Source organism: Nuphar pumila, chromosome 11 (genome assembly GCF_984573655.1).
Source record: "Nuphar pumila chromosome 11, dmNupPumi1.hap1.1, whole genome shotgun sequence".
NCBI classification, from domain to species: Eukaryota; Viridiplantae; Streptophyta; class Magnoliopsida; order Nymphaeales; family Nymphaeaceae; genus Nuphar; species Nuphar pumila.
The window spans coordinates 5973896-5997040 of NC_143259.1; the positions used below are offsets into that span (position 1 = coordinate 5973896).

At 35.3% G+C, this 23145-nt stretch overlaps 1 protein-coding gene across 6 annotated transcripts in view; it reads right to left on the reverse strand.

Annotated features, from left to right (window-relative positions):
- Positions 1-1859: 1859 nt before the first annotated feature.
- The window catches only part of LOC149821757 (uncharacterized), a 32600-nt gene continuing 11314 nt past the window's right edge, over positions 1860-23145 (reverse strand). The window contains exons 6-9 of one of the 6 annotated variants that reach the window (XM_089980526.1): positions 16533-16698; positions 2199-2295; positions 2022-2112; positions 1860-1941 (exon numbers count right to left, since the gene is read on the reverse strand). In XM_089980526.1, the coding sequence (XP_089836652.1) occupies positions 1927-1941; positions 2022-2112; positions 2199-2295; positions 16533-16698 (369 nt within the window). In that variant the 3' untranslated portion in view covers positions 1860-1926. Of the gene's footprint in view, positions 2113-2198; positions 2437-16532; positions 16699-23145 lie in introns of all 6 variants that reach the window. The other 5 variants (XM_089980527.1, XM_089980525.1, XR_016425870.1 and 2 more) reach the window with 5 other exon arrangements.

Below are 23145 nucleotides of genomic sequence, written 5' to 3' on the forward strand. Positions count from 1 at the left end.
AAACCTGTTCTCACCTTGGGCTTGGGCTTGGGCACAAACCTTACGATGGCTAGTCATCTTGGCACGCTGAGCTTTAACGCTGAACAAACTTGGTAATAATGTAAAACACCTTGAAAGGTAAGTTGGCCACCACAAAGAGCATGTGCCCCGGAGTTGTTGAGTAATAAAACATTTTTTTTCTTCTCATTTTGGAGTAAAGTGTAAGTTTTACACTTTTTCTCTCTCTAAGTTTTGTTGAACATTTATGAACTCCTGCCAAGTCAAAGACTTTAAATGGTAGTACCAACCCTACCAGATAGGCAATAAGCATAGGCGTGTTTACTTTATAATCTCTCTCTCAACCACATCTATGAGTTACTTTATAACATTGCATTAGCTTTTAGCAGTAAGGGGTGAAAATGAATCAGATCCAAATTGGACCATACCATATTCGATTCTGAATCCAAAATGACAGAGTAAAACCTGAATTCAAAAGCACATCCAAGGAGGTAAGATTGAAGCGGGATGTAACATATATGTAATTAAATTGGATCGGGTGAAAAAAAATATAAAAGTAAACCTCCTAAGTGCAAAGAAATGCAGCCAGATTGGATTTTATGCAAATCCAAGTTAGAACTCACAAAATAATGATTTGAATTGGATCCGAACCCAATAATAATATGTTGTGGCAAATCTGAATCCCATCCCAATGCAAATTTAAATCTTACTTTGAAGATCGGAACTTGGGAATGACGTCAAATTTAGACCCTTTACTCAAAAAAAAAGACGTCAAATTGGGAGCTAGGTATGAGTTTGGTACGAACCACTATATATATATATATATATATATATGACAAATAAACATATTAGGTCCCATTTTTTTCGATGAAAAAACATGTTTTTATGAATCGGGAAAAACTGGTACCTTCATAGCCATTGATTTTGGATCACTGGAAAACCCTGTATACAGGTCAGATTAAGGTGATTAAAAAACAGGTTCCGACTAAACAAAACCTATAAATCACATCTATGTTAGATGTGATGTGATAAAAAATGCAAAAAACAATAATGATTTTTGATGGGGCAAAACGAGGTGGACAGAAGAAGCGCATGACTTATATATATATATATATATATATATATATATATATATATATATATATATATATATATATATATAAGAACTGAACATATTAGGTCCCATTTTTCATTATCCCCAATTCTGCCCCATAGTTTTGAAGTATTTTATGATAGATTTGAACGGTTCGACGTGTGTAGCATGCCCAATTTAGTGAGAATAAACTCTTGGATCATGTTTTTTCATCCAAAAACATGATTTTATGAGCCTCAAAAAACTGGTACCTTCATGGCCATTGATTTTAGATCACCTGAAAAAACTGTATACATGTCAGATTCTGGTGATCCAAAAGCCAATTCGCACTAACCGAAGCCTATAGATCACATCTATGGTGGTAGATGTAAGAACAAAAAACCTAAAAATGACCTTTTTTGAGGGGGCAGAATGAGGTGGGCATTCTTTGCTCGGCCCCTGTTGTTGATGCTGCATCCATGGATTACCGGGCAAGGGCACATATGGGCATTTTGATCTTTGAGGTTGCAAGATTGATAAGCCATCCAAATTATCGTCTTCGTTTCCACGAAAAAAAGAGGAAAAACTACGTAAATGCAGACTTCCAAAAACCCTCAGGTGAGAAAGCATCTTCATGGTTTTTGAAAAATGACAGCTTAGACAGCAGCCATTCAAGCCCGCAGTCCAAGTTAGTGGTAGGGTAAAAGATTCGCACACACCACGTACAGACTGCTCAATGCGTGTCTACAAACCAAAACCTCCACTCACAAAATTCACAAAAATGCAGGGGACATAAGAAAGTCTTGCAATTAACGCTCTTATTGGCTCCAATCATGAACATGGGGAGCCGTTGCTATTCACCTGCTCATACACTGGTTTCAAAAACAATGAGAGTCGCATAATCACAATGACAACTTTTGCTTTTTTACAGTATAGAGTAAGCCCGAGTCACCTCCACAATTGGCGCGCGACAGAGTGGGCACTTGTCTCCACCTCGTACCAATTCGTTCGCACATTTATAACATGTACACATGTGCCCACATCTGCAAGCAAAGAACCAACATCGCTAAAAAACACATATCCACTGCAAGTAGTTCCCACATTCTAAAGGGTTAACGAAGAGGCAGACCTGTACAACAGAGAGTCAATATGATTATCACAGCACACACAACACGTCCCTTTGCGAACATTCCCCCACTTTGAGCCATCTTCTGACGATTCTTCTCCTGATTTTGAAATAAGGATGTTTCAGATATCTTGCTTTTCTACTCACATGAACTACATGTAATGCACAATCTCTACCATAACATAGCGGAATGTGTTAGTAGCAGTAGCAGAAGGCTGTGAGCAGTCAATGAGATTACTTCCTGTTATTAAAGGGCAAATGACAAGAAAATCAGGTTTTATTAGTTTTGTTCATCTTGTTTTCCTCGTCAGTTATGTCAGGCCAAACATCACACTGCAACATCTTGCACCTAAAAGCATATAGAACTTGTGGACGTCTTCATACCATAATTTCTATTTTATATTAATCCTGGCTGGTTTCAATGGCAACAGAAATGATTAAACACCTAACCAAACACTTTGAAAGATAGAATAAAGTTGCCCACACTAAAAGATGCATTTCCTTTTGGAAGCGCGACTCCTCTAAGAGAACCTCACTCCCTATATATATATATATATATATATATATATATGAGAACAGGGATCATCCTGCCTCTTTTTTCGTTAGTCACCATTAGGGCCCTCCAAAATCATATTTTTAGGCGGTTTATGCTCGATCTGAGCCGTTAGATGTGTTTATCATTGTTTACTCAGCAGAGAACATGTATTTGAAAGATGCTTAGATGTGTATTTTAAAGAGATAAAAAAATTTAAAGGTAAATGTTGTACTAGAATTTTATGGTAAAATATTCACACCCTCTCTCCCTCTCTCCCTATATATATAACTGTTTATTTATATATTTATATATTTATATATTTATATATCTATATATGTGTGTGTGTGTGTGGCATGGATGGTTCAGATTGACCTGGACCTTCCCTGCATCCCTCGCCTTTCCCTCCCTGCACTCCTCCACTGCCCCCTTTTCCATTCTTTGGCTGCACACAACCCTGTTTCCCTCGCATAACCATGTGGCCAGCATTTTCCGTCCTCTTCCAGACCATCCCTCCTCCTCTGCCCCTTTCTCCATTCTCTCGCTGTGACTTCCCCTGCTTCCCTCCCATCTCCACTATCTTCTCCCTCCATCTATGACGTTTGCCGTCCTCTTCCTGCCCATACCTCCCCTCCACCCCCTTCTCCATTCTCTCACTGTAACTGCCCCTGCTTCCCTCTCATCACCACCTTCTTCTACCCCCATCCAAGCCACCTGGTGGCCGGCTAAAGCAATCCTCTTCCTGTCCACCCAACCCACTTCTGATCTATGATGCTCCCTCTTCTCTCCCTTGTGCCCCTCATCCTCTTCTTCCTCCCCTTGCAGCACTCCTCCACTCCTGACCTTTTTCTCCCTCTAAGCAGAACCAGAAAACCACCGGATGGTTGCAGGCTACTGACAGCAACCATCAAATGGCTGCCTCTCTCTGTCTTCCCTCCAATGACCCATACTCCCCACCCCTTTCTGTTAAAATATGTGTATTATCGTCATTTGTAATCTCGTATATATTTATATTCATATATATATAGATACATATACATATATATATGTATATGTATATCTATATATATGAATATAAATATATATTCTTTATTTCCCCAAAAGGGTATTTCTGTAAATTCCTGTTTTGCGCATATTCCACTTTGGAATATTGCTTGTAATTTTCCATTTTTTATTTTTTATTTTTCTTCTTTTTTTCCTTTTAATTTTCGGCTTTTGTGCCACATAGGGAGGCTCCCCAAAGAGTCGTTGGGGAGCCTCCAACGGTCACATATGTGACCGTTGGGGGCTCCCAACGACTCTCTTGGGAGCCCCCTTTGTGGCTCCTTTTCTTGCTTATAAATAGGGGCTCTCCCCTTTGTATTTTCTCACTTCTTGAGGGAGCTTATGCTCCATTGTAATGGGGTTTTTACCCCTTCTCCATTATTCTTCAATGATATGCAACTTATGACTTTATGTCATATTTTTCCCTTTTTATGGGTTTTATGTGTTAGCACATTATGTGCTTATGTTGTTTCCCTTTAATGGGTATATTTGCACTTCACGTGCATAGATATGGGTTCATTATTGAACCCAATGTATTTCAAGTCACTTTCTAACATGGTATCAGAGCGAGGTCACGATGGGTTTGTCCTTTGGTGCAACGGAAAGCGTGTCGCTCAAGAAATGGTGAAGTATTCATTGCTCTTCCTAAAGTATTATGCTTTTGAAGTTATTCGGTATGTATCCCTTTTCTTAAAAGTATTATGCATTTGAAAATATGTTTCTTGCATATAGTTTGTTCATTTAATGGTCATGATAGTTGAATTATTTCTTTTCACATTTCGTGTGCTCATATATTTTGAAAATATCTCCTTTTAAATTTGGTGAAATCGTTTGTTGTCCAAATATAAAATTCGTGTTTTTCGAACTACTCATCGCATATAATAGTAATTTATGTTTTTAAAAATTACCTTCAATTATGTGAGATTTATAGTTCTTATATAAATATTTCATGATTGACCTATAAGTTAACTTTTAAAAATTATATATATGATTTCTTGCTAAAATAATGATCTTTGCTTAAAATTTTTTAACTCTCATATGAACCCTAATTTGATTCGAGTTCCCCTCTTGATTATGGATTTTAGTGCATTTTTGAAAAAATTGATATAATCATTATATGAGAATCTCTCACATCTAAAATCTTTGTTGAATCCTAAAGTAGTTCTTGTTAATGATGACTTATAAGAACTCCTAAAAAGTTTTTCAATGTTTCTTTTTTGAAAAATTATCTATGATAAACCATTAGGAAAGATTGTTTTAAAAGGAATTTCCCACATAGAGTGCATAGTTCATCTATTACATCCTTTTTTGGTATAAATGATTTCATTTTTCATCCTTATAAACTTGTTGGTTTGTATTTTTCATAAGGTTTCGAAACCTCTTAATAATATCTTTAAAGATGCCTACATTGGCCATAATATGGTTTTCTTTGTCCTCAATTGCACTTATCAAGCATGTAATTACATAATTAAAATTTGAGAATTTCAAGCATTGCTCTTTTTATAAAGTGCATACTTGCTCACTTTTGTGTATTTTTGTATTTTGTGCACATTTGCTTCTCAAATATTTTGCGCTTGTATGCATTCCCTCTTTTTTATGATATACATGCCTTAGTGCATGTTTGTTTACACCTTGGTGTGTATTTGTTCAAGTATTGTATGAGTGCCTTCGTGCACATCTTTTATAAAGCCTTGTGTGCTTACATGTGTATTGTCTCTTCGTAGACATTTTTTGCATTATGGAGCCTTTATGCACATTTCTTTTGTGAAAAATATAATGAATTTAGATATTGAGTTCTTGTTAAATCATTGTAAGTGCTTATAGCACTTTGTATGTGTCCGCATATCTCATCACAATCAAAGAATATTTTAAAATTGTTGTATGGGATTTAATTCCAAATCTATAAATTTTCAAGTGTTTTTTGAATATTCTTTCCTTGAGTATTGTGTTAAAGCCTTCTTTGTGAACCATTACGGTTCTTATGATTTCTTTGATTAAAAGCTTCATTGTCTTGATGAATTCTTTATGTTGTTGTGTTTGTTGCTTAATAAGTCTTTTTTGGTACAAGACTTCTTTTGAAGATTAAGCATAATTCGTGTTTATGCAAAATTGTTTTGATGGATTATATTGAACCTTTGATTCAATTTGTTAATCGGTCCTCTTGGTAAAAACTTTTATTTGGAAAATGATTCCTTATGTGGTTACTGCCCTTTTGTGGCACTTATATTTGTCCATCACATGTTATTTAATGCATCATTTATTTGGCCTTATTTTTGTTATATTAGAGATGTTTGTCGAGGTGAGTTATGGGCACCTCGTGTTGTATCATTTTAGATTGTCCACCTTCCATATTATAGATGGTTGTTGAGGTGAGTTATGGGCACCTTGGGACTCTAAAATGATTTGTTATTTGATCTCTAATTATGAGTGTGTCACTCATTTTTTCTCTTGTGGCCATTGATATTATGGATGCCTCTATGTAAATGTAATGGACATATGGTGTTTGAAACCTTAAATGTTTTAAGGTATATTTAAAATCAAGGTGTTTTGGGATTATAGCCCAACCTTTTATTTGTTTAAGAATCTTATGAGTGCACTTGCACATTTGTGATTTCGTATGTTGTGCTTGTTGTGCACATGTGTTGTGTTTTTTCACAAGTGTTCTTGGTGTGTGTATGTTCACACATTTGTTCTCAAGAATATTATTTTATCGATTGTAGTATCTTGTTGAAGATACTTTTTACATGCATTTATTCCAAAATGTTATTGTTATGAGTATTCTTTTTTAAAAAGAATATTGTTTCATTCGAGGTTTTATTTATATGTTGTCATTACAAGCTTTATTGCCTCAAAAGTCCTTTCCTTTTATGCCCATTATCTAAGTGTCATCATATGTAGACAAGAATTTTATTACACCTTCGTGTGTTTTTAGCCCTTTGTTGGCTTTTGCTCTCTTGGTCTAGTAGCTGAACACACTTGTCTTGAGTGATCTTATATGTAGACAAGACACGTTGATTCACAACATCGTGTGTGATCTTAGTCCATGTTGGCGTTTGTGTTCTTGTTCTAGTCGCTTAGATGTATGCCCATGGTTGGCTTATTTCACTCATTTCAAGTGCCATCTTATGTAGACAAGAGATATATTATGTTTTAGCCCATGGTTGGCTTATTACTCTTGTTCTAGTAGCTGAACATACTTGGTTTTAAGTGCATTTTTACGTAGACAAGAGATACTTTTTAGTCCATGTTTGAATGTATTCTCTTGCTCTTGTCGTAGATGCACTTATTTCAAGTATTATTATATGTAGACAAGAGGTTCGTTTACACACCTTTGTGTGTGTCTTTTGCCTTTAATGGTTTTATATTCTTGATCTAGTAGCTTATACACTTGATTTATAGGTTTTGGAGGACTAATGAGGAAGTTGTTTGTAATGAATAAACTATTATTGAAATTTGCAAAATTCCATTCATGACTTGTGTTTTTCAAGTAAATCATCTTTTTGATATGCATATCAAGTTGATTTCTTAGCATTTAATCTATATATTAAGTGCTTATGGTTTTTGCCACCCTTATATGTAAAATGTTTTTTTTTATTAAGTGTGACTTTCATAAATGTTTTTAAAAAACCTTGTGAACTCTTGGGTTTATTTTGCCTAAAGTATGCTTGGAGACTTCGTTTCTCTTGTTTGGGACTTCATTACATGTTTAAAGCATGATCATTAATGAGTTCTTTGAGTATTAATTCACTTAATGATAAGTATATGCATATGCTCTTTATGGCCTTTTTTGGGCTCTCATTCAATAAAGCACATGTATTTTATGCCTCTTCGTAGGCTTCTTGTAGTATCCCTTCATGGATCTTTTTGTTATTCCCCATTATGGGGTTATATTTGTCCAATGTTGGACCTTATGAATGCATTATGCATTCTTGCAATTTAGTTTTGCATAATTTGCTTCCGCTCAGTTTGTTTTAACATGATGTATGATTTTGAAACTTTAAATGTCATTTCTGCATAATTTGCATAATTTCTAACATAGGTCATCCATAATTATGCTAGTTAGAAATGGTCCATTTGAGTAAAAGTGCAAAGATATGTTTTACTTGTTTCTTTGTTGATTCTCTACAGGATCGCTAAAGATGTGGAACATTAGATGCATCATGGATTCGATCGATGGGGAATTGGACTTGAAGACCTAGCTCAAACTGTGATGAAGATGGAGTTTTTCCTTAAAGACTTTTGAAGAATCGGACTTCGTCTCAAGACTTCCCTTTGATTTTCCAAACTTTCGGGTTTTCCCCCGCAAAGTTTGAGGGGGGATGTTAAAATATGTGTATTATCGTCATTTGTAATCTCGTATATATTTATATTCATATATATATAGATACATATACATATATATATGTATATGTATATCTATATATATGAATATAAATATATATTCTTTATTTCCCCAAAAGGGTATTTCTGTAAATTCCTGTTTTGCGCATATTCCACTTTGGAATATTGCTTGTAATTTTCCATTTTTTATTTTTTATTTTTCTTCTTTTTTTCCTTTTAATTTTCGGCTTTTGTGCCACATAGGGAGGCTCCCCAAAGAGTCGTTGGGGAGCCTCCAACGGTCACATATGTGACCGTTGGGGGCTCCCAACGACTCTCTTGGGAGCCCCCTTTGTGGCTCCTTTTCTTGCTTATAAATAGGGGCTCTCCCCTTTGTATTTTCTCACTTCTTGAGGGAGCTTATGCTCCATTGTAATGGGGTTTTTACCCCTTCTCCATTATTCTTCAATGATATGCAACTTATGACTTTATGTCATATTTTTCCCTTTTTATGGGTTTTATGTGTTAGCACATTATGTGCTTATGTTGTTTCCCTTTAATGGGTATATTTGCACTTCACGTGCATAGATATGGGTTCATTATTGAACCCAATGTATTTCAAGTCACTTTCTAACACTTTCCTCCACCGTCTTCCTGGCTGCTGGCATATGGCTGCCAGCAGCCAGGCAGTTGATAGAGAAAATGGGTGGAGAGGGTGGTGGACTGGGAGGACGAGTTGAGAAAAAGGTGGGGAGGCCGCACCATCAAAGAGAGAGAGAGAGAGAGAGAGAGAGAGTGTTCCTAGTGCCGTTTGATTGTGTTAAGTTGTAACATATATATATATATATATATATATATATATATATATATATATATATATATATATATATATATATTTATACAATATATGTATATCAGGGGTATTTTGGGCATTTTATAAGATGTACTTAGTCCAGTCCATTAAGGGCTGAAAAGTCTTTTTATCTTTTATTTTATTTTTTATTTCCTTTATGTAAAGTGTAATATGACTGTTGGGAGATAGTCCAACTAGTTGTTGGACTGCCCCCAACTGTCATAAATATGACCATTGGAGGTTGGACGGCCTCCCTTCACTACAAAGTGAGGCTCTATAAATAGAGCCTCACTCCCCCCCATGTAATACATGCTTTTAAGAAGCATTTGTGCGAAGTATATAAAATCCTTTTTTATTTTATGTTTTTGTAGGCTGTGTGCCGTGTGTGCTTTGTGCTATTGTGAAGTTCATTTTTTTTATCTCTTTTATGAGATTGTGATCGGTCCATTAGAGACCACATTATGGTTTGTACTTGTATATCCCTTTGTGCGCCCTTGTTTCATTACATGGTATCAGAGCTTGGCTATGAAGAAGTGAAAGCAATCTTGGGATTATTCTACTTGTGGTTGTGCTCTTCAACTCTTAGTCCTCTTTAAATTCCTCTAATAACAAATTCTTGTAATCATTATGGGAGAAAGAGATTATGCCTCCGTCATCTCCTACAACCTCAATGAAAATAATTATTTAATGTGAGTGACGGCAATGAAGAATCACATCAAAAGTAAAAAGCTATGGGGTTTTGTTAGTGGCACCATTAATGAACCACAACTCAAATTGACAAGAAGAAAAGGAGATCAAGTCAAAGCTTTGTTCGAAGAAGAAAAGGAGAAAGCTTTGCAAGAATATCAAAACAAGTTGAAAGATTGAGAAACTAGCAATGCTCAAATTCTCTCATGGTTTATAAATACCATGGAGTTTAAAATCGCCACCATCACGTTTAAAAAGGCATGTGATGCATGAATTTTTCTAAAGAGTACCTTTGTCCAAAAAGATATGGCTAGGCTATTGAGCAAGTTAGATCCTCATTGCTTCATAGGATCTCGACTCCTTCTATAAGCGAAGCTCTTGCTCAAATTTGCCAAGAAAAAAGAAGACTTGGAATGCATAAGTCTAATGATGAAGTTTTTGCCATAGCAAGACCCAAAATTTTTGTAAAAACATATAAACCACTACACTTTGAAAGAAAATTCAATGGAGGAGGACATAACGGAGGAGGATACAAAGGTAAAATCATTTGTTATCACTGTAAGGAATCAGGGCATATAAGACCAGATTGTCCTAAATTTAAAAAAGATGTCGCCTTAAGTGAAGAACCTCAAGAATAAAAAAAATGGAGCAACTTTAATGATTTGATCATTGCCTAAATAGTAGAGGGCGTCGTCTCACAAATTCTTAAAGTTACTCCCTCTACATCCGACGCCACCATCTCCTTCTCTTCTCCTCCAGATAAGTCTTCTTGCATTTTGGATTTGGGTGCCTCTTTTCACATGACTCATAATGAGTCTCTATTATGCGATTGCACTAATTCATATTTTTCATGCGTATCAACCGCTGATGGTACCTCTTTAAAAGTTAAAAGTATAGGAAACCTCAACGATATCTTAAAAAAATTCTTGATTCCAAAAGTGAGGGTTATTCCAAAATTAAATTTAAATCTTTTTTCAGTTTATCAAACTTTTGACTATGCATGTAAAGTATTCTTCTCATCTAAGGCTTGTTGGGTGCAGGATCTCCCGTCAGGGATGACTGGGCAAGGCCACAGAAGAGATCTTTACTATATGGATTCCTTATATTTACCTAAAAACTCATTTTGTAATCATGTCAAAGACATTAATTTAGATCTTTGGCATAAAAGATTAGGACACCCAAGCATATCCAAATTATCTCATTTTCCATTTTTGATTTTTTTTTGTAAAGATAAAGATTTTGTATGTGAAGATTGTATACTTGGAAAATGCAAATGACACCTTTCGGATCTAGAACCTTCGTGTTTAATGGAATTTTTGAATTAATGCATTCGGATGTATGGAGTCCCGCTCCCATTATGTCAAAAGGTAGTTATTCATATTATGTTACATTCATATATGATTTTAGTAGACATACTTGGATTTACTTCCTCAAACTCAAATCCGAAGTCTTTTCGTGTTTTAAAAACTTTCATAATTTTGTTAAAAATCAATTTGAAACAAATATTAAAGTCTTCCGCTCCGACTCCGGGGGAGAGTTTCTTTGAAATGAATTTCAATTATATCTAAAAATTCATGGAATTGTACACCAAAAATCTTGTCCTAGGACCCTTCAACAAAATGGCATTTCTGAAAGAAATCATCATCAAATTATTGAAACTACTAGGACCCTACTTATTTCAAAAGAAATTCCAAAAAAAAATTGGGCTGAAGTCGCCCTAATCGCAATATATTTAATAAATAAAATGCCTTCTCAAACATTGGAAAACAAATCTCCTATTGAAAAACTTTTTAAAATTCCTCTTGGCTTGAAAAGGCTAAGGATATTTGGATGTAAATATTTTGTGCTTCTTGAAACATATAACAAACTCTCTCCTAAAGCTATAAAATGTGTTTTTCTTGGATATGCCGAAAATCAAAAAGGCTATCGATGTTATGATCAAACAAATGATAAGCTTTATGTCTCTAAAAATGTTACTTTTCTTAAAAATGAAAATGGATTTGATTTTTAAAAACCTAAGGAAGAATTCGAGTATGCCTTCTTATTTGATTTGTTACCTAAATCAAATAATGAAATTGTCGATAATGACATTAATAATTTCGAGTCTATTAATGACTCAAGTGAAGAAAGAGAATCATCTCATAATCTCCAACAATACTCTAGACGAGATAATGGAGATCATCCATGTGGGTTTGAAAGATATAATCAATCAACAAATGTTAAAGAAACTAGTGTTAGAAGATCTGAATGAATACAAAGGCCTCCAAATATATTTGTCTCTTATGAATCCTTTTCTCCAAACTATAGGGCTTGTCTTCTAGTCATTCATTCATATCATGAACCATCTAACTATAACGAAGCTAAAAACATAAAAAAATGAGTTGAAGCCATGAAAATAGAATTAGATGCATTACACAAGGCTCGTACTTGGGCAATTCAACATCTCTCCAAAGGAAAGAAGACAATAGGGTGTACATGGGTCTTTAAAATCAAAACAAAAAGTGACAGGTCCCTAAAAAGATATAAAGCAAGATTAGCTGCGAAAGGATACTCTCAGGAATATGGAATAGATTATGAGGAAACATTTGCCCTAGTAACTCGTATAACTACAGTTAGGGCTCTAGTTGCAGTAGCATTTATTAAAAAATGGCCTATATATCAGTTAGATGTTAAGAATGCATTCTTAAATGGGAACTTAAATGAAGAAGTGTACATGGATCCTTCCCCTGGTTTGACTATTGAAAATGGAATGATTCTTCATATTCAAAAAACTTTATATGAGCTTAAACAAGCCCTTAAAGCATGGTACGATAGGTTTAGTGGTATTGTGTTGAATCTTGGATTTAAATCTTGTTACACTAACATTGTCATTTTTGTAAGATCTACAAGTACCTCACTTATTATTCTCCTTTTATATGTTAATGATATGAATATCACTGAGAATTATCAGAAGAAAATTGAAGAAATTAAAATTATGCTTAAAAAATCTTTTGATATGACTGACCGTGATTTTTTGAGATACTTCTTAGGAATGATAGAGATATCTTTTTGAAATTGATTTTTGAGCAATTTGTAGAATATTTGAAAATATAAAAAGACTTCAGATTTATGTTTAAAAAAATAAATCTGCGTGTCTAGTAAAGTCATCAACAAAGTTCACATAATATGCAAACCCACCCTTAGATACAACAGGTGATGGCCCCCAAACATCTGAATGTATTAACTCAAGCGGTCGTGTAGAGACAAAAGTACTTTTTTGAAATGACAATCTTTTCATCTTCAAAAGAATACAATCTTAACATGTAAAATTTTCAAGATTACAATTTTTTTTTTAAATTTGGAAAGTGTTGGATTTTGAATACATTAGGATGGCCAAGTCTTTTATGTCATAAATTCAAATCTAGTTTTTAAACATTACAACAAAAGGTATTTTTGGGTATTTCCAAAAAATCCATGTAGTATAACCATCATTCTCTGTGGCTTTTCCCAATCAACTTCTCTAACTGACGATCATGCACTCAACAACCAATAGAAGAAAAGGAAACAATATACCCATGGTAAGATAATCGAGAGACAGACAAGAGATTTAGGTTTAACTTGAGAATATATCTAATTTTTGGAATAAAAAAACTTTTAAAATATTTTTGAAATTTCCTATTCTCCCATCAACATTAAAAACATTTGAACTGCTTGAGTTATGACATTCGGATAAGATATTACTATTTGGTGTCATATGAAATGAGGTACCTAAGTCAATAAGCCAAAGAGACTTACCGGGGTCAGAAGTGCCAACAGAAGAGATTGCGGCTCCGGTTGACGAAGCACCTTTGAGTAGATGTTGGAGAGCTTCTACAAGTTGAGTCAAGGACATGCTTTCAATGTTTGATACTTGTGTAGATTTGAGCTCACTTGTCTCTTGTGCAACCGATGCTACCTTGCTCTCATAGGGCCTCTTTAATCTAGGACAATATGTCTTGACATATCCAGGTTCACGACAATAATAACAATTAATTTTTTTCTTCTTTAACTCATTGCCTTGTTTTCCATAGTTATCATTGTTTGGTCTCCCATAATATGGTGGTTTGTAGGCATGAATATGGTTTCTCGGCTTAGACACGGCTATGACCGAATCTTCTTTTTTAGTTTATTTTCCTTCATACTTAGATCTTCAATAGTGAAAATTTTTTCTCTATGAAGAAGAGCTGATTTGGTAGACTCAAACTCCGGTCTTAGACCGTTGATAAATTGATAGAAATGTTCTGCATCAATTTGTCTTTGACGAAGTTCTATATCTTCGGGACAATGTCATTGTGGTTCAAGAAGAGCCAACTCATTCCAAAGGTCAAACAACTCACTAAAGAATTTTCTAATATTTTTTCCTCGAGTCATAGTGCGTACTTTGTCTAGTAAGTTGCAAATATGGGCAATATCTTTAAGAGAATACATTCTCTTGATATAGTCATATGCTTTATTTACATGTTCAAATTTAGCTAGACTTCGGCACTTCTTGATATCAACACTACTAATGAGCCAAGACATAATCTTGGCATGACCATTCTCCATTCTTTTCATTTTTCTCATTCATGGCCATAGCCTTGGTCTTTTCGGTCATCGTAAGAGGTGCCTCATTTTCTCTGTCTATCTTAGTAAGGATTAGTTTGGGTTTTAAATCAGACCCATCCACTAATCCATACAACCATTTTCCCCATATGAAATGCTACATTATTGAAGCCCATGTTACAAAGTTTGTGTCATTGAGGTTGATGGGCTATAGGGTGACATTAACATTGTCATCCATGTTTACAAGAGCTAAAAGAAAGAATAGAAGATAGAGAGGAGAAAGAAAAGAGAGGAGATAATAAAAAAGTATCACGAGCACTCCACCACCAAGAGAGCATCTCAAATGAAGAACACGAACACACGAGCACTCCACCACCAAGAGAGCACCTCTAATGAAGAGCACAAACACACGAGCACTCCACCAAGAGGACACAACAATCTCACAAGTACTTGAGTAAATTTTGCAAAAGAGACTTTATCTCTTCAAAGTTATGAGTGACACACTTCCCAATGCACCAAAAATCAGATTGATCTCCAAGCTTTGATACCATGAAAGGAAACAAGGTTCTCCAAAATATATTCGCCAAAAGAATAAGGTGGACACTCAAAGAGTTCCACCAAAGTACCAAAGGAACACACACAAGCCAAGCGGTGGGCTCACACACAAGCATCCACTAAAGGGCAAACACAAGGTATAAAAAATAATATTTTATTGATCAAGACCATGCAAGAAGCATACTTTGAAGAGGGATTTGCCGATATTTATACACAATGAAGAGAGGACTCATAGAGAGTCGTTGGAATCCCAACAGCTCTAGGAGCCCAACGACTTCCTATGTTGACTAGTCAACAAATGCTGACTAGTTCAAAACCAAAAAGCAAAAAACCTAAAAAATCTAATCCTAGTAACACTCTAGTTATATTACATATATATATATATGTGTATTTTTATTTTTAACAATATATAGGGTAAATATTGGCTACTAATGAAGGTACAAAACTAATGAGCTAGAAAATCATAGGTGCAAGTAGTATCGACTCAATCTAAGCACATAGATGTGTTCAGCATGGCTTGTTTGCTAATGATTAAGCCTTGGATCATGTTTTTCTGATGTAAAAATGTGATCTTTTGAGTTATGAAATTTTGGCACATTGTGAGCCGTTGATTTTTGGACCCCTTTAAAAGCCTAATTACTTGTCATAATCACATGATTCAAATCAAGTTTCCTACTAAACAAACCATGTAGATCACATCCGTAACATTTGATCTACAAAAAATTTTAAAAAATTTGCAGAAAAGAGTTATTTCTACTAATTAGTTTTGTACCTTCATTAGTAGCCAATATTAACCCATATATATATATATATATGAGTCACTAGAATATGAGAACTGAAATATGAGAACTAGAATATGAGCAATTCCAACACTTTTTTTGCAAATCCAACCATGTGGATGTGCTTGACATGGTGAATTTTCTAGGAATCAACCGTTGGATCATGTATTTTCAATCAAAAAATGCCATTTTTGAATGCTTGAATATTTCTGAAGATTATGAGCCATCGATTTTCAAGCCTTAAAAAGATCTCGTTTATGCATCAAAATCGGATGATTCAAGAGTGGGTTCTTATAAAAACAAGCACGTAGATCACATCTGTATGGTTAGATTCAAGAGAAAAGAACAAAAAATCCATGAAAATCATGGTTCACACATTAGTTCTCATACTTCCAGTGACTCATATATATATATATATATATATATATATATATATATATATATATATATATATATATATATATATATATATGTGTGCTCATAAGCTTCACAATCTATGACCAAGAGCTAGTCCACAGGAATGGCTGTTCCCTTGGAACATATGTCAGGATCTGGAACCTGACAAATTTTTCCAAAATGCAGTAACCAGGCAACTTCTACGAGATAAAATTACATAAAACCCATTGGATTTAAGCTTTTGCCTTTCATTTCCTTTCATTTTTCTCTCCCTTAATGAAATTAAGAGCTTGATGCAGCCATGCAGGATAAGCATAAAGAAGCAAGGTAGTCAAACTAATCAACAATACAATATGAAAGACAATGTTTTTTTTTTCTTTTTTGGGAAGAGACGCTTCCAGGATACCATTTCTTCTGGTATCACAGTTCGAGCTAGAACTCTCATGAACTATCTAAATCAGGTGAAAAGGATACCCCACACTTTAAGCCAAAAAATGTACAAAACAAACATGACAATGATAACACAGAATCTTGAAATCAGTCTCACTGAAGAAAATTTATGTCCGTAAGCATGAATGGATAGATGAAGATCATACTCTAGAGAAACTGACCTTTCCCTTCACTGTACCGATTTAAAGCTGCAGCGACTTCCTGTCTAACTGAGCGCTGCAACTCTAATTGCATATCCATACAGGCCTCCAACATACGTTGCATGTGATTCATCCCTTGTTGAAGCCTAGCCATGTCAGTTCTTAAGTCGTTAATTGTATCCCACTCCTGAAGGATAATGGCAATCACACTTAGCTAAAGGAGTCAACACAAGCACTAACCAATAAAACTAAAATGCAGGAAAACCCTGTACAGCTTCCAAAAAACATCAGATAATAGCCTCTGATTCCCTACTTTATGCACAAAGTATGACTAGGAAATGAAAGTTGTAGATACGATCATCTGCACAATAAGTGATGGCTCCAACTTAGATAGAAAGATGAAACAGTTGGCCCTAGTGGCAAAAATCTTCTGACTTTAGAAAGAGTTAATATATTACTTGCTGTAATTTTTCCTGCCTGAACATCCTTAACATACAAAAAGCCCACTAAGATTATGTACTATGATTTGAATTTAGTTTTGCAATCTTAAATATGTAGAATAAAATCAAAAGCTGCCAATTATAGGCAGAATTAACGTTAACAAACTTTACATGATAGCAGATCTTGCTCACAGCTGCAAACATCAGTTCCTTAATTTATTGCAATTAAAGTTTATTTTATAGATCTCAAAGAAACATCAACAACAACAACTACGCCTTCATCCCAAAACAATTGGGGTCGGCAATATGAACCAACAAAGAAAATCATTCTGGGTCTTCCACATGAATCCTTCTCCTCCATTCATTTCTATCCAATGCCATGTCCTCGGTGAGGTTCATAGCATTCATATCCTTTCTTATCACCTCCATCCATGTCTTCCTAGGCCTACCCCGACCTCTTTTAACTAATATATTTTCCCATTTCTCCATCCTTCTAACTGGAGCATCATTAGGCCTTCGTCGAATATGTCCAAACCACCGTAAACGATTCTCTCTCATCTTATTTTCAATGGGTGCAACGCCGACCTTCTTACGTATCTCCTCATTCCGAATTTTATCTTTTATTGTATTTCCACACATCCATCTCAGCATACGCATCTCAGCTACACTCATTTTTTGAATATGATGTCTCTTGGCAGCCCAACATTCCGTACTATATAGTAAAGCGGGCCTAATAATCGTCCTATAAAACTTTCCCTTCAACCGCAATGGCATTCTACGATCGCACAACACTCCAGTTGCACTCTTCCATTTCATCCACCCAAATCCTATGTTTACATCTCCATCAATTTCTCCATACTTTTGAATGATAGATCCCAAATATTTAAAAGAATCATCCACCTGTATTTCTTACTCACCAAGCTTCACTCCACTCCTATCACTACTTCGTTGCTTACTAAATCGACATTCCATGTATTCTGTCTTACTCTTACTAAACTTAAAACCTCTTGCTTCCAATGTTTGTCTCCATAAATCTAACTTAGTATTAACCCCAGCTCTAGACTCATCAATAAAAACAATATCATCAGCAAACAACATACACCATGGCACATTTTCTTGAATTGATCTCGTAAGCTCATCCATCACTACAGCAAATAGGAAAGGGCTTAAAGCAAATCCTTGATGTAACCCAACCGTTATAGGAAAATTGGTTGTCACCCCTCCACAAGTGAGGACAGTGGTTACTACTCCTTCATACATATCTTTAATTATACTAATGTACTTGAGAGAAACACCTTTCTTCATCATTGTCCACCACAGAATGTCCCTAGGTAGTCTATCGTAAGCCTTCTCCAAATCAATAAAACCCATATGCAAATCTTTGTTCCACTCTCTATTTTTCTCAATAAGTTGTCTAAGAAGATGTATAACTTCCATAGTTGATCTTCCAAGCATAAAACCAAATTGATTCTCCGATATCATGACAATCTTCCTCAACCTAGACTCAATCACCCTCTCCCAAAGTTTCATAGTATGACTCATGAGTTTTATACCACGAGTATGACTCATGACGCATAAAACCAAATTGATTCTCCGATATCTCAAAGAAACATGATAATTAAAAAATCCAAAATAAAAAATATCACTATATGTTATTGACAAATTCATTTTCCAGATATTTTTCACCCGTTTCTTATTTTTTCCCAAGAAAAAGATTTATTTTTAAATTATCAGAAGGAAAACCCTTGCTGACTTTACTGCAAGACCCATATTTGTGACAATCATAATGCTAAAGTTCCTATTTACAAGCCTCTCTCTCTCTCTCTCTCTCTCTCTCAAGAGAGAGAGTTTTAGGAGTGCACTCTCTGGATCTTACCTTAGAAACTCCATCATGTATTACATCATATTATCTCTTTATATGTTCATGTTTATATTATGTTCTGGCTTCAACTACCAAGACTTAGGCTAGCCTTTCCATCCAGCTAAATTATTATACAGACAGAGAGAAGTTAGGTGATATTTTGAATATATTGCTGGGTCGGCAGGGGAGGGGTCGAGCCCCCCCTTCCCTTCTCGCTCTCTTGTTGGGTCGACAGGGAAGGGGCTGAGCCCCCCCTGCTCCCTCTGTTTTCGACAGGGGAGGGGCCGAGCACCCCCTCTCGCGCTCTTGTTGGGTCGGCAGGGGAGGGGGCGAGCCCCTTCCCCCTCTCGCTCTCTTGTTGTGTCGGTAGGGGAGGGGGCTAGCCCACCCTCTCGCCCTCTTGTTGGGTCGGCAAGGGAGGGGCCGAGCCCCCCCCCCCCCCCCTCTCGCTCTCTTGTTGGGTCGGCATGGGAGGGGCTGAGCCCCCCTGCTCCCTCTGTTTTCGGCAGGGGAGGGGGTCGAGCCCCCGTCCTTGCTCCCTCTTATTTCAGGGGAGGGGCTGAGTCCCTCCCTGTTTTTGGCAGGAGAGGGGCAGATCCTCCCTTCTTGCTCCTGATTTTATATATATTTTTATATCAAGATAATGTCTGTATAATTGATTTGAAATTTTGAATGTATTTTTTTTTTGTGTTTTTAGGATAAAAATGACGGATAAAGGAAAAGGACTTGCGTCATCCTCATCCCAACATGTGAGTTCTGCTGCTAGTTTTGCTAATAGTTGTAGTGAGATTGATGATGTAAGTCACTATGGGTACATGTAGATAAACTTGCAAAAACTAGAGAAGGAGGTGGTGGAAACAAGAGATTTTGATGCAAGCTCTGCGAAAAAGATTTTGTTGGATCTTACACAAGAGTGAAGGCTCATTTGTTGAAGATACCAGGACATGGTATTTCAGGATGCAGAAAAGTTGATGAGGCAATGCGAAGACAATACAAGAAAATACAAGAAGAATATGAGAAGAGAAAGGCAATGGCCGATTTTTGTGCAGTTAGTGTGTCATTTGCAAGCTACCAAGAAGATGCTGAAAAAAAATGAAAAGTCAATGTAAGAGGTAGAAGAACGATACAAGCATCATTCAATACATATGGGAGAGAAGAAATGGATAGAAAAGTTGGGAGGTATTTTTATTCTAGTTCACTCCCATTTAATGCGGCTAGAAATCCTTATTGAAAGAATTTAGTAACATCCTTGGCAAACTGTAATTTGAGTGAATATGTGCCTCCAGTTCAGAAAAAATACGAACCATACTTTTTGCAGAAGAGAGGGCAAATATAGAGAGGTTGCTGGAGATTAAAAAATATTCATGAAAGCAAAATGAAGTTTCTATTGTTTCTAATGGATGGACAGATATTCAAAGGCGTCCACTGATCAATTTCATTGCTTGTTCGCTTAGTGGCCCAATATTCTTGAAAGCAATTGATGCATCTGGGGAATATAAAAATGCAGAGTATTTGAAGGGGTTGTTTATAGAAGTCATAAAAGAAGTTGGTGATTAGAAAGTGGTACAAATCATTACAGACAACGCTCTAGTTTGTAAAAGTGTAGCATTGAGTTTGGAGAGTGAGTACCCTCATATTTTTTGAACTCCCTGTGTAGTACACAACTTAAATCTGACCCTAAAGAGCATTTGCAACCTTAAAGAAGAAGAAAATTCACATGCATATGCTTTATGTTTATGGATTGAAGATTTAGAAAGAAATGTCAAAAGCATTAGGAATTTTGTTGTTAACCACCATTGTGCTAATGTTATATTTAATAGGCATTCTGACCTGAAATTGTTGGTCGCTGAAATACGTTTTGCGTCCATCATTGTGATCGTGAAGAGGATTAAAAGAGTGAAGAATGCTTTGATTAACATGGTGACTAATGAAAATTGGACATTCTATTGCGTTGATGATGATATAAAGGCTCAAGAAATTAAAAAATTCATTCTTGATGATGAGTTTTATGACAGAGTGGTATACTTCGTTCAATTTAAGCAACCTATTTGGGAAATGTTAAGAGAAGTTGATAAGGATAAGCCCATGCTTCACAGAGTTTATGAAATGTGGGATAATATGATTGAAAAAATACAAGCTATAGTTTTCAAGCATGAAGAAAAAAATCCTGCATTGGATGATTCAGAATTTTTTAATCATATTCATTCAATTTTAGTCAGAAGATGGGATAAGAGCAACACTCTTTTGCATTGCATGGCACATTCTCTTAATCCAAAATATTATGCAAAAAAGTGGCAAGCATGTGGTATGGGTCGTATCCCTCCAAATCTAGACCCAGAGCTATCAAGACATAAAAATATGTGTATAATAAAACTTTTTCCTAAAGCATATCTTCTAAATCAAGTCACACAAGAGTTTGAAAATTTTTCATCTTCGAGATTATATGGACCAGCATTATTCGCGAAAGAGGAGGATAATATAGATCCTATCACATGGTGGTCAACATTTGGATCAGAAACACCTCTTTTCCAACGTCTTGCATTACGATTGCTATCGCAACCTGCTAGTTCATCTTGCTATTAAAGAAATTGGATCACATATTCTCAAATCCACAACATGAAAAGAAACAAACTCACAAGCAAGCGTGCAGAGGATTTAGTATATGTTCATTCAAATCTTCGATTACTTTCGCGAACTAATGATGAATACAGGTATGAATTTGCTCTCTTAGTTATTTGATTATTTATTTTTTAATTTTTCATTTAAATATACTTTTATTGTATTTAACATTTTGAAATTGGGTTTGTAACGCAGACAAGAAACATCCAAATTTTGGGATGTAAACCCAGAAGAGTGTGACTTTGAGGGAGAGCATAATTTCAACATAACAAACATGGATTTAGCTGAGTCCAGTATTCCTTCTAATGATGCATTTGATGATGAAGAAGAAAATTATTAAATCAATTATTTCATCAGGATATACTTTGGTATGTAATTTAGTTCTTTTCTGCTTCACTTATTTGATTAATATTTAGGTTGATTTATGTAATTGCTTTACTTATTTGATTGATATTTAGGTTGATATATTGCATGAATGATGATTGATGAATGATATTATGACAATGTTAACGGTTAAAACTTCAAAATTATATATATATATATATATTTACATTTTTGCCCCTGCTGCACCCCCGCACCTGCACCCATGTAACATAGCTCAAGAGGTATTTCTTATCTCAAACTAAACTTGCATTTGAGATTATTGACAGATCAGGAATTTCAGACGATAAAATCTATGAGACTCTTAAAGTGGTAGGAAGTTAGGAACCAAATTGAAGATTGATTATAGTGTCCCTCTAAAAGATCTGACTCCATATAGACAACTTGTTGGATCTTTGATGTATCTTAGCATCACTAGACCAGATATTTCACATGATGTTCATGTTGGAAGTCAATTCCAGCATGCTTCTACATCCGTTCATATGAGTGCAATTCTGAGAATTGTTAGATACATAAAGTCAACCATAAATAAGAGAGTATTCTTATCTTCATCTTCTGAATTAAACCTAATTACTTATATTGACTCGGATTGGGGAGGTGATCCAAATAATCATCGCTCCACCACTGGTTTTTGTGTATTTTTAGGTGAATCATTAATTTCTTGGAGGTGCAAGAAGCAACAAAAAGTGTCTCTGTCATCTACTGAGGCCGAATAAAGAGTCATGGCAACTACAACTATGAAGATTGTTTAGATTCGCCAGCTATTGAAAGATATGAGAGTTCATATTTAAGGACCCACTAAGTTATGTTGTGATAACAAGAGTGTAATATATATTGCTAAGAATGATACTTTTCATGAGTGCACGAAGCACATCGAGATGGGCTGCCACTATGTTAGAGAAGAATATCTGAAGAAAGTCATAGATTTGCCTTACATAACATCAGAGTATCAACTGGCTGACTTTTTCACTAAGGCGCTCTATTCTTCTAGATTCAATTTCTTTTTTGGCAAACTTTCAGTCATTGCACCGTAAGTTTGAGGGGGGGGTGTTAAAATTATGTAGACTTTATATAAATACATATATATTTAACTATATGTATATATATAGATACTTTTCATATACTTTATGTATGATGGTATATATAGTTAAATATATATGTATATAGGTTATATTTGTATTTTCTTTTTATTTATTTTTTCTCTTTTTCTTTTCTTTGTATTTTTATTTTTTTGTTTTGGTCAAAATAAGACTTTGACCAAAGGGTTGACCAGCCATTGGACAAGCCCCAATGGCTCTATTTAGAGTCGTTGGAGCTAGCCCAATGGCTAGAC